At 44.2% G+C, this 18,758-nt stretch overlaps 2 protein-coding genes across 5 annotated transcripts in view; one reads left to right on the top strand and one right to left on the bottom strand.

Annotated features, from left to right (window-relative positions):
• LOC132013660 (UDP-glucuronosyltransferase 1-6-like) overlaps positions 1-18,758 on the bottom strand; it is a 46,092-nt gene that overhangs the window by 9,387 nt on the left and 17,947 nt on the right. The window contains exon 1 of one of the 4 annotated variants that reach the window (XM_059393759.1): positions 15,896-16,801. The exons of 2 other annotated variants lie outside the window; for them this stretch is intronic. In XM_059393759.1, the coding sequence (XP_059249742.1) occupies positions 15,896-16,759 (864 nt within the window). In that variant the 5' untranslated portion in view covers positions 16,760-16,801. Of the gene's footprint in view, positions 1-3,926; positions 4,851-15,895; positions 16,802-18,758 lie in introns of those variants that run through there. One more of the 4 variants, XM_059393758.1, reaches the window with a different exon arrangement.
• LOC132013661 (dnaJ homolog subfamily B member 3-like) lies at positions 8,981-10,145 on the top strand. The gene has a single exon (XM_059393762.1). It carries the CDS (start codon positions 9,210-9,212, stop codon positions 9,942-9,944), a length of 735 nt encoding a protein of 244 aa, XP_059249745.1. The 5' UTR covers positions 8,981-9,209; the 3' UTR covers positions 9,945-10,145.

Below are 18,758 nucleotides of genomic sequence, written 5' to 3'. Positions count from 1 at the left end.
AACAATGGCAAACGTGACACAAAATGATGAAATGAAAATCAATCTTCATTACAATCAGGAACAAGACAAGAATCCTTGCGATTGTCACAATTATTCAATTGTTTTTAAGGATTCTAGTGAATTCAGTAAGATCAGTGCCGGGCATAGAATTCAGAACAGAAGGATCCATATTTTCTTGATTGATGAAAGTCTGCATACTGTTTTTTTTTTAAACTATGAAATCAATATCTTGATTAGGCTGAATTTTGATTTGGGCCTGATCAGTGAGTAGATAACCAGGTACAAACAGAAATGGAAAAACTATCATATTCACAAGAGTGATCAAAAAGAAGTGTAAAATACTTAAGAAAAGCTGAACAAGAAAGGAATAGAAAAATATGAAGGAAACTACAAAGTGTCCTTGATCTTTGGTAAGGTAACATTAGAAGTAACTATAAGAAGGGCAAGGCCCTGGAGTATAAACTTCAGTTTTCTTCCTAGGAAACAAGATTACATGGTTAACAGAATAACCTGTGGCATGTAAATACCGTGAAACATGGTGCAGTTCAAAAAAATAGATAGAATATTTAGAACCAAAATGATACCCATGACATATTTATAAGGGAGCCATGGGGGTATATTATTACCCTTTTCGTAAAACAAGCAAAAAAAAATCAACACAAATACATGTTTCTCTTTGTGTATGCTATAAGAGAATGGTCCAGTTTCATTCTTCTGCATGTGGCTGTCCAATTTTCCCAACACCATTTGTTGAAGGGTTTGTCTTTTTCCATTGGATATTCTTTCCTGCTTTGTTGAAGATTATTTGACCATAGAGTTGAAGGTCCATTTCTGGGCTCTCTGTTCTGTTCCATAGATCTTTGTATCTGTTTTTGTGCCAGTACCATGCTGTCTTGGTAATCACAGCTTTGTAATATGGCCAAAGGGCATATGAAAAAATGCTCCAGACAACTTGCCATTAGGGAAATACAAATCAAAACCACAGTGAGACTCCACTTCACAACAGTTAGAATGGCTAAAATTAACAAGACAGGGAACAACAAATGTTGGCGAGGTTGTGGAGAAAGGGGAACCCTCTTTGCACTACTGGTGGGAATGCAAGCTGGTGCAGCCACTCTGGAAAACAGTATGGAGGTTCCTCAAGAAGTTGAAAACAGAACTACCTTATGACCCAGCAATTGCTCTACAGGGTATTTACCCCCAAAATACAGATGTAGTGAAAAGAAGGGGCACCTGCACTCCAATTTTCATAGCAGCAATGTCCACAATAGCTAATCTGTGGAAGGAACAGAGATATCTTTCGACGGATGAATGGATAAAGATGTGGTCCATATATATAATGGAATATTACTCAGCCATCAGAAAGGATGAATACCCACCATTTACATAGACATGGATGGAGCTGGAGGGGATTATGTTGAGTGAAATAAGTCAGGCAGAGAAAGACAATTGTCATATGGTTTCATTCATATGTGGAACATAAGAAATATTGCAGGATTATAGGGGAAGGGAGGAAAAACTGAATAGGAAGAAACCATAGAGGAAGACAAACCATCAAAGACTATGGACTACGGGGAGCACCTGGGTGGCTCAGTGGGTTAAAGCCTCTGCCTTCGGCTCAGGTCATGATCTCAGGGTCCTGGGATGGAGCCCCGCATCGGGGTCTCTGCTCAGCAGGGAGCCTGCTTCATTCTCTCTCTCTCTCTCTGTGCCTGCCTCTCTGCCTACTTGTGATCTCTGTCAAGTAAATAAATAAAATCTTAAAAAAAAAAAAAAAAAAAACTAATGAACTAGGGGAAGCAAACTGAGGGTTGTGAAAGGGAGAAGGGTGGGAGGGTGGGGTAACAGGGTGATGGGCATGACGGAGGGCACGTGATCTGATGAGCACTGGGTGTTATACAGGAACCACTGAACACTATCTCAAAAAGTAATGAGGTACTATATGCTGGCTAATTGAATTTCAATTTTAAAAATCACCCAAGAAAAAAGGGGAAAAAATACATATGTTTGTATGTAACTGTAGGAGGTTAAAGAACTGGGGGAAGTTACTGCCTATCTGGTGACTAGTCCTCAGTTCACACCCTTTTGTGGTTTTCATTCATTCCTTTAACAAACATTTGGCAAGTGCTAATTATATGCCCAAGATGCTGATATTTACCCAACACCAATCGTGTGCAGACCCACTGCCAGGTGTTGTGGGTACAGAAATGGGCAGCAGTGGTCCCTGTCCCCACATATATGGAAGAGACGGTCAATAAACAAATATTTAAATGAGATGATCACGGTACTTGATGTGCTATGAAGGAAAGAGCATAGGATTCTATCTTCTTCAGGACTTCTTCAGGACTCCCTGAAGAAGTGACATTACAGCTGAGCTGAAAGCAACCCAGAAGGACAGGACATCATGCTCAAGGGCCCTGAGGTGGGAAAGATTTTGGAATGTCCCAGAAATAGAAAGAAGGCCAGTATAACCGAGGATACCCATGCAGATTTACAAGAAAGTCCTTCCATTTGGAGTGGAATTTCTATTATGCATGCACATCTCCAAAGTTTTACATTTCAAAGTAAATGTGAAACACAATTGTTTTCACTTGGATCCTATATAATGATACCAAAAATATTCCTCTTTAATTCCACTCTAACTTCGACATGCTGACTAGGTCTCTTCTTTGATCTATGATGTGACCACTGGTTTGGTAATATTTCACCTTTTCCTATATATAAAGAGAATTATTACTGATTTTTTATAACATGAGGTATTCTCATTTTCTTTCCAAAAAATCAACACCATCTCCTTTTTTCTTTACCAGACCACCCCATCAAACATATACTTCTCCAACAGGCCTCGAGGTGTCAGAATCTTACTGATGGGAGGTCTGAAAGGGGTCACCAGATCTCTCTTCACATTACGGGGGAGGAATAAGAGCCCCACAGAGGGGATCTGGTCATGCAGCAATGGTCTGGAGGCTCTGGATTTCTCAAGTGGTGTTTTTTTCTGCTATCCAAAGTTTCTCCTTGCCGTGACAATGACATGATCATTTAAGAGGTGAGTCACGTCGGAGTCACTCTGGGAATAAGATTCAGTGCTCTCCATTGGTGATAATAGTCCCTTGATAGGAACCAGACTTAGCACCTGCAAAGTACCTAGGCTACCTCAACCGATACTTGAAAAATAAATGAATGCCCACTGAAATGTCACCTCCTTGAAGAATCCTTCCCAATCCCTCATCTGACAGAGATTCTCCTGTTATTCTGTGTCACCTCCACTGAGATTTGGAAGAGGATGTAAATGCTACTTTTTTGCATACCTCAAATTCTGCATGGGAAAAAAATTCATCATCAGCATTGCAAAGAATGAAACTCAGGACCTTTCTGCCCAGTGCCAGAATCTGATTGCCTGATATTTACTCATTAGAAGAGAAGGGATCACAGAAGCCAGCTTTCTATCAGAATATCTAGCAACTGGATCTTTAACCAGAAACAAAAAGGCAACTTTTGCCATGAGGATCCATAGACATCAAAGAATTATTTCAGCAGTCTCAACCCTTGTGTGTCTGACCCAATCAAGGGCAAGGTGCACACTGCAGATTTGTGTTCTCTGTAAGAACTCTACAGCCATTGTTCTGTGCTTATATCGATTAGCCTTTGTCACATCTAATTGATTACTGTTTGTTGGAGCACAAAGGAAAAAACGCCCAAAGTATACTTTCCTAAATTGTCCTATACAAAGAAACAACCCAGAAGAGGATGCCTAAGACTGATGTAAATTACAAGCCAGACCTGGGAGATTTGTAAGGCAGAAACTAACAGAAGGGGGCATTTGAGACTATGTCAGCATGCTCATTGGGCATATATCAGGGGCAAGTTCATCCATCCAAAGTCATTGCAAGGATATAGACTTGTAAAGTTCCCCCTCAAATACACACCTTGGACAGTGGGTTTTTGCCGGCACAGTTGATCCCACCAACAAAAACCATGTTGGGCATGATGGGCCTGGAGTAGTCCTTGACAAAGTCACTTCTGAGAATCCAGACAGATGCAGAGCTCATCAGGTCCTGGACAGTCACATCTTTCTGAAGGACTTCTGAGGCAAGTGCTCCATACGGGGAATAAACCACATTGCACAGAAAGCTCTCTGACAAGAAAATGAGCATGTTCTTCACCCGCGGTAAAAAGGTCATGTGATCTGAGTTAAGGGACAGAGCCCTGGGCACATAAGATGGTGGGTTGGGGCACTGAGTACCTTGAAAATCTAGGCCACACGGCAGCGCATTCAAGAAGAACACAGCAGGCAGACCCAGGTACAGCGCCACGATGGGGCCACAAGGGAGGAAAGGGTCTGCCAACACGGCATCGAAGCGGCTTTCCACCAGGGAGGCCATAAGTTCCTTGTTGTGCAATAAGTGGGAGCAGGCAGAAAAAATAAGGGCAGAGTCCTCCTTGACTTTCTTGTACGTTTTGACCACACGCTGCAGCAAAGGCTCATTCTCAAAGACACCGTGCCCGAGTTTGATAAAAGCTTCTTCCACGTCCTCCCTTCTGAATGGCACAGGGTACCTCTTCAAGGTGTAGAACGCTCCTTCTTTAATGTGCACGGAAGCCTCGGAAGCTAGGACTACCATGTCATGTCCCCTCTGGTGCAGCTGCTCAATAACCCCAAGCCCACTCAGCCAATGGCTACCATCCACGGGGACCAGCAACAGCTTCCCAGCCTGGGACACAGTGGGGTTCAGAGCACACAGCAGCAGGCCCAGGACAAGCGGAGATGGATCACGGGACCTTGCTGCCATGGTTCCCCTGCCTTTGCTACCAAGACTCTCTCTTGCCAAAAGTTTGCCCTCTCCTACTTTCCTGTCACAAGAACCAGTCTATACTCAGAGTTAATGGTTGATTGTATCACATGACTATAACCGGTTAGTCAGCTGAAAATAACAGGAAGTTCACCTTTAGAGGTAACAAGGACAGACTTTATCGGGTTTCTTTTTTCTTTTTTCCAAGTATTCTTGTTTTTTATTTATTTGCTCTTAAGTTTTTATTTTAATTCGTTAGGTTAACATACAGTGTCATATTAGTTTTAGGTGTGCAATATAGTGATTCAGCACTTCCGTACATCACCCAATGCCCATCCCAGTCAGTGAACTAGCTTTCTTGGCCGGCAACAACAGTTTCACCACTGGAATTCTTTACCAACCACTCAAATCACATTCTTGAGGGGCCAGAGAAAGGAAAGCAGACCCAGCATCGTTGAATGCATTAAACGAGTATTTCCATGGACCAAGAGGGGAAGAAAAAAGGCTATGTGGTGACAAATTAGACTTCTTTTCAGGAATGAAATAGAAAGCAGAATGTGCCTTTTAGAAAGAGGAGAACATGACGCTGTAAGCCTGCTTTTGGCCCGTCGCAGCCTTGCGGGATGTCCTTCCTCGTGGGTCACTCAGGGTCTTGCCCAACGTGGTACCATTTTGACGCATTCATCCAACAAAATGCTTATTTTGTCCTACACGGCACAGAGCCTCGGGGTGCCGGCAGAGACCACCACAAACGAGTGTCCTGCCTCCCCAGAACTTGGGCTCCATCAGAAGAGACAGACGGGCAATATGAGCAGATAAACAGGCGCGTCAGGGGCTGTGAAGCATGTCAAGAAGCAGATGAACGTTGCCAGCTAGTGAATGGCGGGAGGGAGGCCCACTCGAGTGCACATGCGCAGAGGGCCTCTCTCAGGAGGGATGCTTGTTCGCTAGGACAGCCGCCAGGGCAGACACTGAGAAAATCTGATGACCCGGTTGCAGCAAAGGGGAAAGGTGAACAAAACCAATAAGAACATGGATGTGTGGAGTATGTACCAGGTATCAAATAAGGTATTAAGCATGTCACAAGCATCTTACATAATCCCCTAAAATATCCCTTAAAGGCAGATAGTATTGTTCCCACTTTAGGAAGGAAGACACTGAGGTTCAGAGAGAGAAAAAGGGCTGCCAGAGTTCTGTGCTTACTAAATGACAGAGCTGAGATGCAGGCCCTGAGTGTCAGAGCATGGAGACCCCGCTCTTAACCACAACTCCCCATGGCCTCTAGCACTATCTGGATCTTAGGGCCAGGTTCGACATTTACAGCAGGTTAGGAGCTAGAAGTAAAGCTGTGATCCCCACAGTCACTACCCCATCAAAATAAATGGGGAGAAGGCAGATGTGCTCACCCAGTCATGCCCAGCACTAGCTGGTGCCCCCAAAAGAGCAAGGGAAGGGTCAGGGAGCAAGTATGGTAGTCCCAAACAGAAATGCCCCTCCCGAAGAAAAGGCAAATCTGAGCGCAGACAGAACGGATCATCCCACCCTGTTCTTTGTCCATTGCTGTACACTACAGTCCCAGGATGGGAGCACAGATCTCAATAATTTGACCATGGACGTCACTGACCACCCATATTCGGGGACTTGATAAGAAGGTCATGGAGAAACTGCTAAGTCTAAAGTTTTGATGTCCTGTGGGGCATATTCACAGGGCCCCCTTCATTCTGGTACTTAGAGTCCCTCTTTCCCTGTACCACTATCCTTCCTCCACAGACCTCCAGTGTCACATGTGCTTATGCATGGGTGCACACACACACACATGCTTAAACATACATGTACTCAGAAGCTTCCCACTCACACACAGCCCACCCTACCCCAAGCACTTTCCGTCTCCTGGGCTAAGGTTCTGGGTGGGTAGAGGGGCAGCAATGCTATTCAACCCACTGGTGTGCCCCTATCTGCAATTCTGAAATTCACAGTCCAGTTTAAATATTAAGAGCAATAATTCATCCGAACTCTCAGTGTCATAAGAGTTCATTCATAAATTACCCAGAGCAAAAGGGCTGTGAACACACACAGTCACCACTGCGATGATTTTATGACTTTCCTACATCACGCAGAGCCTCAGGACTTTTTGAGGCTTCTGTGTTCCTGGATGCTTTGGGGACATGACTCTGCCCTTATAAGCAGGGTTTCAGCTTTGGAATCACTCGCTTGGGTGCCAGTCCATGGCTTTGCAGACAGTAAGCACTCAGTAAATGTTTTTGTATAGATGGGACTCATCTCTTCTCCTTTGCTCTAGGCCCCCATATCCAAGCAAGCAAGTGCTGAATGCTCTGTCTCTGAGACCCAGCTTCCACAGTCCTCCAGGGCCCCCAACCCGTATCTACTCATTCTGGTCCCAGCATCAGCTGCCCCCCCTGCACTGCCCCACCCCGCCACCATCCCTGAAGCCTTGATCAACAGCTTCCTAGGACCCAGAATAAAATTTAGACTTCAGCCTTTCCCTCAAAATTCCCTGGAATGGGCCTTCAACCTACCTGTCCAAGCTCATTACTCCTCGCCACTCCTTTCACCTGACCCCTCACTCTCTGCCCCTTTCCCTCCACTCATTCTGGATCACTTGACCTTCCCCAAACAGACTTTTCCCATGTGGCTTTTATCACGCTAGACTCTACTATGAATCCACTTTCTACTACTGTTTATTGCATGATTACAAAAAGCCAGCTCCAGGATTGTACTTGGCCCCTCAGGGTGATATGAAGTTTGTCCTAGAGACATAGAGTGCCTCATTGGATCTACTGCCCTTTATGATGAAATATTAGAGTTCACTGGTTAATCATTTTCCTCTTAGAACTAAGTGACCTTTATTGGTATTACCTTGCCATTTATCAAAGCAAAAAATAAAGTGTCAGAGAATAAGAAGAAGGCAGAGAGAGGTCAGATGTCCAAAAATGCCAAAAAGAAAGTTATGGTCATTGTATAGCAGTTTTACTGGAAATAATTACGGTACCAAGATTGACCCACACCACCACAAGCATGACCGGCAAGTTTTAATCGTTTTGATACACTAGACAAGGAGTTCTCAAGCTATGGGCCAAGACACTCTGGGGATACCCAAAAATTTTTTAGGGGAATTTTGCAAAAAAGTCAAACTATTTCCATAATGATATTTGGCTTTTACACTCACATGCTCTCTCTCTCTTTTTTTTATTTTCTTTTAAGATTTTATTTATTTATTTGACACAGAGAGAGAGATCACAAGTAAGCAGAGAGGCAGAGAGAGAGGGGGAAGCAGGCTCCCTGCTGAGCAGAGAGCTTGATGTGGGGCTCAATCCCAGGACCCTGAGATCATGACCTGAGCTGAAGGCAGAGGCTTAACCCACTGAGCCACCCAGGCGCCCCTCACATGCTCTCTTAAGGGTACAGTGGTTTCTCAGTGGCCACATAACCTGTGGTATAGCAATAGATGGACTGTAGAAGCAGGCAGAAGAATCCCGTTCTCTTCTTTCAAACCAGAGAGATGTGGAAAATGTAGGATGTGCCACTCTTCACTAATTTTTTTGCTTTGAAGAAGTTATTTTGGGGCTCCTGGGTGACTCAGTCAATTAAGCACAGGTCTCTTGATTTAGGCTGGGGGTCATGATCTCCAGGTCCTGAGATCCAGCCACATGTAGGCTCTAGGATGAAACTGTGGAGTCAGCTTGGGATTCTTTCCCTCTTCCTCTCCCTCTGCCCCTCCCCCACATCCGCACGCGCACATCTGGGAGCACTATCATTCTCTGTCTCGCTCTCTCAAATAAATAATAAAAATATGATTTATGTTAGCATGTAATGGCTTCATTGCTATTAAATGGGCTAACGAATTTTTTTCATTGCTTTAACTTCTAATGGAGTAAGTACTGATAGATAAAACCTACATTAAAAGAGCAAAAGGGTCCTAGAAACAAAACCGGAGAACTCCTGTTCTGGACCAATGATATGGCTATCCTTGAGCACAGGCTCAGACAAAACACACACCCCTCACTCTAACCCCACGGGCGGAGGGAGAACCTGACGGAAGGCCTATTCTAGCAAAGCCACAGCCCCAGACCCCCTTACTCCCACTAACTTCCTCTTTTTCCTTCGGAGAGATTAGGAGAGCACGGCTCGCCTGGGCGGGGCCAGGGCTGGGCGGGGCATCCACCCCGCCCCCATAACCCCGTGCGAAACACGCCACAGCGACCCTCGTCGTCGGAAGCGCGGCAAGGCCCCCGCAGTGCATTCTGGGATGCGGTCTCCACCAATGAGATGTGAGCTACGTCACAAGGGCGCCCTTTCCGGGTGGCCTGGGCTAGCAGGGCACTCGGGCCCGTGCCCCGGGGGCAGCCACCCACACCTCTTGTCGTGCCGGTGGCTGTGGACCGTGCCGGGCCTTCCGACATGGTGGACTACTACGAGGTGCTGGGCGTGCCCCGCCAGGCGTCATCAGAGGCCATCAAGAAGGCATACCGCAAGCTGGCGCTCAAGTGGCACCCCGACAAAAACCCTGAGAACAAGGAGGAGGCGGAGAGGCGGTTCAAGCAAGTGGCCCAGGCCTACGAGGTCTTGTCAGACACCAAGAAGAGGGACGTTTACGACCGGTATGGCGAGGCTGGAGTAGAGGGCGGCGGCGGGGGCGGCGGCGGGGGCAGCGGGCCCTGCCGCGACCCCTTCGAGTATGTCTTCACCTTCCGCGACCCGGCCGAGGTCTTCAGGGAGTTTTTTGGGGGCCGCGACCCATTTTCGTTCGACTTCTTCGGAGACCCACTAGAGAACATCATGGGCGGTCGGAGGAGTTCCCGGGGAAGCAGAAGCAGAGGAACCGCTCCCTTCTTCTCCGCCTTCAGCGAATTTCCAGCCTTTGGAGGTGGTTTTTCTTCTTTTGATACGGGATTTAGTTCCTTTGGTTCCCTGGGGAACGGAGGCCTTTCTTCCTTCTCCATGTGTTGTGGTAGTGGTGGGACCGGCAACTTCAAATCCATGTCGACTTCCACCGAAATCGTTAATGGCAAAAAAATCACCACCAAGAAAATCATTGAGAATGGCCAAGAAAGGGTGGAGGTGGAAGAAGACGGAGAGTTGAAGTCCCTGATAATAAATGGCAAAGAGCAGCTGCTGCGCATTGACACCAAGTAATTCCAGTCCACGTTCAACTTAGAGCACATGGTGAGGAATAGCAGGACTTTTTTTTTTTTTAAGATTGCAAGGGAACTCTACTTTCAGAACAACTGTACTGAAGAATTTATAAACAGTCATGCCAATGCCTATTTGTTGTTATTGTTGGGACCACATGAATAGGACCTCTGATTCTCTTTAAAACTTATGTAAATATCTGTATGCACTTTGCTATTTATTAAACATAATCCCCAGGCAGACGGTGATTATTTCCTAGTACTAGGACACAGTGTTACAGCACCTTGAACCTTGCCTTTCCATTTTGTTTGAAATGTGAGCCAGGTAGTTTTCTCTGAAGTTGACCTTGCCAAGATAAATCGTTTTACTTCCATTTTTTTCACCACATTATAGTAAAAGATGTGTACACACTAATACTTCTGGCTTAAGGATGGTTTTTAGTCCCACATAGACGCCGGTGACTAGTAAGAGTTTTCCGTTTAAATATAATAAACCTAGGCTTTTTAAGAAACAGGTAAACCTGGCAAAGTGGGTGTATTCATTTCCTACGGCTATTGTAACAAATTACCACAGATTTGGTAGCTTAAAACAATGTAGATTTATTCTCTTAAAGATATGGAGGTTGGAAGTCTGAAATCCATTTCAGGAGACTGAAGTCAGTGTAAGCAGGAACGTGTTCCTTCCAAAGGCTTGAGCAAAATACATAGGTGAATTCCTCACAGTTACATGATTATTTAATAGCATCAAATGGACTTTATTCAGGTCACTTAAGCAATTAAAAAAACTGGTAGTGATGACTCAAATAGAAATCTGATTGCTAGCCTCTACCCACCCAACCTGGTTCTACAACTATGGTTGATAGAAATGTGGAAAGTTACTTCTCTAAGGCTACACAAAACTACCCTGTTGCTGTGTGCAGGATGTATCTTGTTTCAAATTAGGTTGACAAAGCCAAGACTATTGGAAAGCTTGGAGTAGTAATTGGGTGAGGCAGCATACATCTGAGAGTACATTTCTGTTGAAAACAGTGGAACTATACCCAGTGGAAACCACTTCGGGTATAGTTGCGTTGAGATTGTCCATCACAAGTGTGCCATCCCCTTTGGTCATGACTAAGGGAAAGTTTGCACGAGGCATTGGAGCAAAAAGGCAACTGAACTAGACAGACTAAAAATGCAGCACATTCCTTCCTTACAGGAAGGTCATGTGACTTGAGCACACTGTTTAGGAATATATGAAACCGAATTTGATATCTGTAAAGGCCAATCCCTGTGGAATGGCATGTGAACAACATGCAGCAGGAATATAGGATTCAGCCACTACTGTCCCACGAGGGCACAGACTCTGTTAAAACTACCTCACATGGCCACTGAGGTACCCAGGCAGTGCTTCTCACCCACTAATTGTACAAGAACTATCAGAATAAAACAGACTACTGGGGCTTTAAAAAAAAACAAAATGAGTTTATTTGCTTGCCAGGCTAGGGAACAACACACCAGTGAAGATATTCATAGTTGTTGGTGCGGAGGGGAGAAGGAGCAAGGAGGGAAGGGACGTTGACTTTTGAAGTGATAGAAATTAAAAATCACCACTCTGTATAGGACAGGATAAGTGCATTTGTGTCTATACAGCTGGTTAACGTAAGTCTCCATTGGTCAGGAAAGTCTTCAGTTGGGTCCAGTAAGACTGGCATGGGGGCAAGGAGGGTCATTCAGAGATCATGTATTTTTTTTTTTTTTTAAGATTTTGTTTATTTACAGAGACACAGTGAAGAGGGAACCCAAGTAGTGGGAGAGGGAGCAGCACACCTCCTGCTGAGCAGGGAGCCTGATGTGGGGCTCAATCCTGGGACCCTGGGATCATGGCCTGAGTCTAAGGCAGACCCTTAAAGACAGAGCTACCCAGGCGCCCCAGAGGTCATGGATCTTAACGGCTCTAGTGGAAGCAACAAACAAGTCAATGGATGAATATATAAGCAAATTTGGTCAATCCATACTAAAGGATATTATTCAGCCTTAAAAAGTAAGGAAACTGACATACGCTGCAACATGAGTGAGTCTTAAGGACATAAGCTAAGTGAAATACGTCAAAAAAAGGCAAATACTCTATGATTCCATTTATATAATGTACCTAGAGGGGTCAAATTAGTAAAGACAGAAAGTAGATTGGGGGATGCCAGGGGTTTTAACAGCATTTGTTGCAGCGAACAGCATTCAGTTAGAGATCTGGTGGAGAGTTTCCCTTTTGCAGAATAGAAAGCATTTTATGTAAAGAATTTTCAAAACTGAAAACCGCTTTTTAAAAATAGCTCTAAAATCACAGTCCTGTATATCAGTATTTGTTGTTTATGGAAAGGCTTGAGTAGGCTTTCAGAGTAGGGAAAACACTTCCTCTGGTGCAAAGATGAGCATCTGCAGGACCCCACCGTGGACTCTCTCCAGGGAGAGAGAGCACTTTCCCAGGGAGTGCACTAGTTAATAAGGAAGTAGTTTAAGACATCATTTTAAGAATTGGGCATATTGGGGCGCCTGGGTGGCTCAGTGGGTTACCAGGGAGTGCACTAGTTAATAAGGAAGTAGTTTAAGACATCATTTTAAGAATTGGGCATATTGGGGCGCCTGGGTGGCTCAGTGGGTTAAAGCCTCTGCCTTCAGCTCAGGTCATGGTCCCAGGGTCCTGGGATCGAACCCCGCATCGGGCTCTCTGCTCAGCGGGGAGCCTGCTTCCTCCTCTCTCTCTGCCTGCCTCTGCCTACTTGTGATCTCTGTCAAATAAATAAATAAAATCTTTCAAAAAAAAAAAAAAGAATTGGGTATATTAAAGTTTTTTTAAAATAAAATTCTTTAAAGCTTTTTTTTTTTAAGATTTTTATTTATGTGACACAGAGAGAGAGGCTTAACCCACTGAGCCACCCAGGCACCCTAAATAAAAATTTTAAATAAGCATTTTTTTAGGTGTATCTATGGGACATTTACAAATGCTAATCATATCTTATGCAATATAGGAGCCACTAGCTACACGTGACTACTGAGCACTTGAAATGTGACCAGTCCAAATTGAGATATGCTGTAAGTGTAAAATAAAGAGCAGATTTTGAAGACTTAGTATGGAAGCAAAAGAATGTAAAATAGCTCATTAAAATTTTATGTTGAGTATGTGTTGAAAGTTTAACATTTTAGATATATTTGATGGAATAAGATAAAATTTTAGCCCTCTTTTTGCCTTTTTTGGTAACCTGTCTACTAATTTTTAATAAACTATATATATAGCCTGCATTATAGGTCAATTGGGCAATTCTATACTAGACCACAAAGAAAACCTACTAAATTATTTAATATAGGGACTTCAAAAGAAACATTCTCTGATTAAAACCTAGAATAATTAGAAAAAAATAAGAGATAGCTGTGGGAGGGAATAAACAACTTTGAATATAACTGTGGACTTAGAGAGGAAATCCAAACCAGAAAATTAAATGACCAAAAACAGAACGAAGGGGGGCGCCTGGGTGGCTCAGTGGTTTAAGCATCTGCCTTCAGCTCAGGTCATGATCTCAGGGTCCTGGGATCGAGCCCCACATCGGGCTCTCTGTTCAGCAGGGGAGCCTGCTTCCCCCTCTCTCTCTGCCTGCCTCTCTGCCTACTTGTGATCTCTCTTTGTCTATCAAATAAATAAATAAAAATCTTTAAAAAAAAAAAACAGAACGAAGGAAAGAAAAAGAAAATATGAACAATTTATGCCAAAACCTAGGAGACATAAAAAATGTTCTAGGAACTTCAATGCTTCGTTGTTAAGAAAACTCTTAACAGAAAGGAACTTAATGCTTAGCTAAGGAAAATTAGAAAAATAACTATAAAATAAACCAAAGGACACAAGAATGACAATCATTACTAAAAAGCAAGCTGGGATTAATGAAATAGAAAACAAAACTAGTAAAAAGAATAAGCAATTCCCAAAATTATTTCTTTGAGAAAACCAATAAAACAATTTCACCCATCATAATTTTTGTATTATTATTAAGTAGACTCCAGGCCCAGCTGGAGCCCAGTGTGAGGCTTGAGCCCATGACCCTGAGATCAAGACCTTAGCTGAGATCAAGAATCAGATGCTTAACGACTGAGCCTCCCAGATGCCCCTCACCCATCATAAATCTTAAGAAAAGGGGAAAAAATATGAAAGACTTCGACTCTGATCTTTCATACTTGGAGAAAATTTCCATGACTACTTAAAGAAGTAACATTTAAGGATAAACCAAATAAGTAAGAGTGACAAGATCTCAAAGTAAAAAAGAATTTAGTGGAACAAAAGTGATAATGGTGTGCCTATCACATATAATAATTGAGAATTTAGGTATAAATGATCCCTCATGTACCCAGTAAATTAGCACAAACATATCTAAAGGTCTTCAGATGACATACCTTGTCCTGCCGGGTACTTTCTAAATAATGGTAAGAGAAAATATTTGTTGTGTACTCATTGTGACAATAATGAGGCCAGAATATTTAGGTAATACCTGCCCACCTGCCCATTCAGCCAGAAAAATGGGAGTGAGAATTTGAACCAGTGCAATTAACTCCAGAGAATATTTTCACAAAGGAAAACTAAAAGATGCAGCCACTCCGGAAAACAGTATGGAGTTTCCTCAAAATTTTTAAATAGAACAACCTTACTACCTTACAATCCAGCAATCACACTACTAGATAATTACCTAAAGAATACAAAAGTACTGGGGCGCCTGGGTGGCTCAGTGGGTTAAGCCGCTGCCTTCGGCTCGGGTCATGATCTCAGGGTCCTGGGATCGAGTCCCGCATCGGGCTCTCTGCTCAGCAGGGAGCCTGCTTCCTCCTCTCTCTCTCTGCCTACTTGTGATCTCTCTCTGTCAAATAAATAAAATCTTAGAAAAAAAAAAAAGAATACAAAAGTACTAAGTTGAAGGGATCCATGTACCCTGATATTTACAGCAGCAGCATCTACAATAGCCAAATTATGGAAAAAGCCCAAATGTCCATCAGTAGAATGGATGATTAAAAAAATAAAATAAAATAGGTGAGTGGATAAATACATGGTAGAGGGGCACCTGGGTGGCTCAGTAGGTCAAGTGTCCAACTCTTGATTTCTCCTAACATCCCCTTCCCTTTTAGATCCTATTCTGTTCATCACTTCACCCCCCTTTCACTGGGTTCATAGGCTCATAGTCTGACTTCCCTCCCACTGTCTCCTTTGAGGACTTCAACATCCCAAGTAGGAGACCTTTCCAACCTGCAATCCAACTCTGATCGTCCCCATGTCATACCCCAGTCATAACTCCTGGTCAGAAACCTTCACAGCACAGCTCCATCTCTGAAAAGTTGAACTCATTTACTTCTTTCTTGGATCACACAGACCCCTTTTTGTCTCTTGCACATTGTCTCACTTCCACTTAATTTATTCAAGTTTCCTGACACTGCTGTGTTTAGGTGTTTAGGTCTCTTGTGATCAGATCACACTCTAGCCCCTTCCAAGACAGGGCCACTAAAAATATCATGTCAATAAACACAACTTGCTGGTTCCTTTGTCCCTCCACTGAACAAGCAAACACCCACAAGCAAAGACTACTGATGGATCAGCTCACAACTCAGCATCTCTGCTCCTACACAGTTTGAGAAAATTGCACAGCCCCACAAAGATGGTGCCTTTGCAAAAGGATGGTACTAGCTGACCCACACCGGTGCTTGTCAATCCTCCCACAGACCCATGCCTCTGCCTCTCATTTCTTTTGGTGACCACTGCAAACCTTTACTACACCAGTGGAGTCACTTCAACATTTATCTCACTGAACTTTTAGGAGGATGAGAGGTAGAAGTCTTAGAAAAACTGGTAGATAAGTAAGCACCTGGAAATAAAAAAAGAAAAAAAAAACGACAACAACAAAAGTGTTCCACTTGGAACGTTGATTGGACATAAGCACCAATACAGACCTGAGACAATGGCTTCCTGTGGCCACAATTTATGCCCCCAATGAAGACCATGTTGGGCATGACTGGCCTGGGGTAGTCCAGGACGAAGTCTCCTCTGAAGAGCCACACAGATGCAGAGCTGAAAATGTCCACCACCGACACCTCTCTCTGAAGAAGCTCAGAAGCAAGGCTTGCATAAGGGGTGAAAGAAATGTGGCAAATGTACTTCAGGGCCAGAGGATAGAGCATATTCTTGACCCTTTGCAAGAAAGTCATGTGGTCTGAATTCATTGTTAACAACCTGGGAATATAAGAGGAAGGGTTTGGGCACTGTGTACCCTCAAAATCTAAGTCACATGGAATGGAACGCAAAAAAAACACAGCCGGAAGTGACAGGTACTTAGCCAGTACCGCCCCACAGGGGTAAACGGGATCAGTTAAAACCACATCAAATGAACTGGCATTCAGGTGCCTGACCAGGTCCTTGTTACGCAGCAGGGCCTCACAAGACCTTTGATAAACCAAAGTAGCAATTTTCAAACTTTTCATAGTTTCCAAAAACATCGTTAGAAAAGGCATTCTTTTAAAAATCAGGTAACTCCGGCCCAGCAGGAGGTAATTAAACTCATCCTCGGTGTACGGAACTGCATAGCTCGTCATGTTGAAAAAGTCCTCCTCTTTGATATGCAGGCTCAACTCTGGCGAAACCACCACCATTTGGTGGCCTCTGGCATGGAGCTCCTGCACAGCTTCCTTCATGCTGAGCCAGTGGCTGCCATCCATGGGCACCACCAGCACCTTCCCACCTTCAGCCCAGGGTCCGACACACACGAAGAGCAACAGCCCCGTGAGTGCGGGCAGGGGAACCAGGAATCTGGCAGCCATGTCGGTAGAAGCCCAAAGCAGCTGACTTTTCAGATCAGGCTCTGTCTCCTACCTTTATTTCCTTTGTCTTTATCTTATCATTGAGCCACTTAGAATATCGGGTAACTGGCAGGCAGCATGTCCTCCTTGTGTTAATCATTACAGACTAGATCTATCCCTCGCTTTCACCATCACCCCCCTTCCTTCTCCTTCCACGCAGGGAAAGATCAATCTCCCTTATCACAGAAAAACTCATCTACTTGACAGCTCTCTCCAGGGAACACTCTAATTCATTCTGTTGCTTTTTATCCAATTCCCAAAACAGGGCTGTGGATGCCCATTTCATTTGATCTCCTCCTATTTCTCTGTTAACTGTGTCCTAAAGCTCTGTGACTAGGCTCTGAAGAGTCACCGATGCCCGGGTCTCGAAGCATAACCTCTCTGTTGGATGTGACCTCAGCTGAAATCTCTCAAAGCTCTCTCCTCCCATTGGTGGGGACCATGGTGCACAAACCAATATATAACATTGCTAAGACAGCTTTCTCTGAATAGGGAAGGGGGAGGGGGTACTAGCTCTTTGGTTTTGTTCCTTTTCCACATCAGGACATCTCTTGCAATGGTCAGGGAAGAAGAATCTTGAAGCAGCTGTCAAATATGGAAATATCTCAAAGAATCCTGCACTGGAGATGAGAGGACAGCCTAAGGGTTTGTTGAGCATTCTATATTTACTCCGCAGAATGTGAGTTGCTGTTACCTAAAGAGTAAATGGGCAAGACTACAACCCTGATCAATGACATGGTGGGACCAGACAGCCACCCCCCCCCACACACACACACACAGGGCCTGCTTGCTTCTGAACAGGAGGTAGCAGTCACCCAGTCTCCGTTCAGCCTCTAACTCCACTCCTCTTCTCCAGTCTTCTCTGTTTAGGGACTGGGGTCTTTCACCGATAACTTCCTTGCCACACCCTCCTTCCATGAAACCCCTCATGTCATACAATGCCTCAGAGCTCCCCTATACTTCCTAGATGGGATGATGCATGATTCATGAATCCTTAATAAAGACAATTAGATCTGCAAATTTACTCAGATTTTTGTTCTTTAACCACTTTAAGATATAAATCTAGATAAAATTAAAAAAGGAGACATACAACATGATGGATGGGAAGATTGAACATGGTAATGCTCCTGATGTTGTCCCCAGGTAAGCTATAGATTTAATGCAAACCCAAACTAAATCTCACTGGGATTTTTAACATGACCAAATAATATTTTTAAATTCACCTGGAAGCATTACTGTCTTAGGGTGATAGAGGAGTAGCTCTTATCAGACCAATGGTCCCACAGATAATGATTATAAACTCTTGCAAAATGGTCTGTTTTGTTTTGTTTTGTTTTCCTTAATGCTGTCTGAAGGCACTGGGAAGCAAACAAAAGCAAGCAGAAACTTAAGGGGAAGATGGAGACAGGATGGCACAGGAGCCCGAGAGTGGCCAAGTGCCAGGGTAAACGTTCCTTACTCTTCTTAACACCCACCTCTCATCCTTCTGCCCTCAACCACTGTACAGCTCCTCCCTGTTAACAGGGAGATTATCTTAATGCCATTTGTACCCACACAGCCAGAAAATGGCCAGCACCTCAGTCAACCCACTACCCATCATGGGGTTTCTGCCTCCTTCCAGAGCTCAGACCAAAGCTCTAGGGGTACTCCCTTTCTGTTGTCTCTGTCACAGTGCCCAACCCTTGTCTGTCAGCCCTGAAGCCAACAGAGCAGTGGGCACCACACGCTTTTCTCCAACCTCAGCCCTTCCAACCTTCTGACTCAAGCTTCAGCCTCTTCAGCCTCTAGCTGAGCTTCGGTGGCCCACCAACCTGCCCATGGTAGCAGCCCGCCGAGCGGATAGCCATCCATTTCCCCCTCCTCCAATGTGTACTCTGGGCACTGCCTCCAACATGTACATTGAACCAGCCAGTGTTTTCATGTGTCCCCATACTCAACATGGCGGTCAATACCATCTGAC

This window comes from Mustela nigripes, chromosome 3 (genome assembly GCF_022355385.1).
Source record: "Mustela nigripes isolate SB6536 chromosome 3, MUSNIG.SB6536, whole genome shotgun sequence".
Lineage (NCBI taxonomy): Eukaryota > Metazoa > Chordata > Mammalia > Carnivora > Mustelidae > Mustela > Mustela nigripes.
This window is presented reverse-complemented; position numbering and strand designations above follow the sequence as displayed.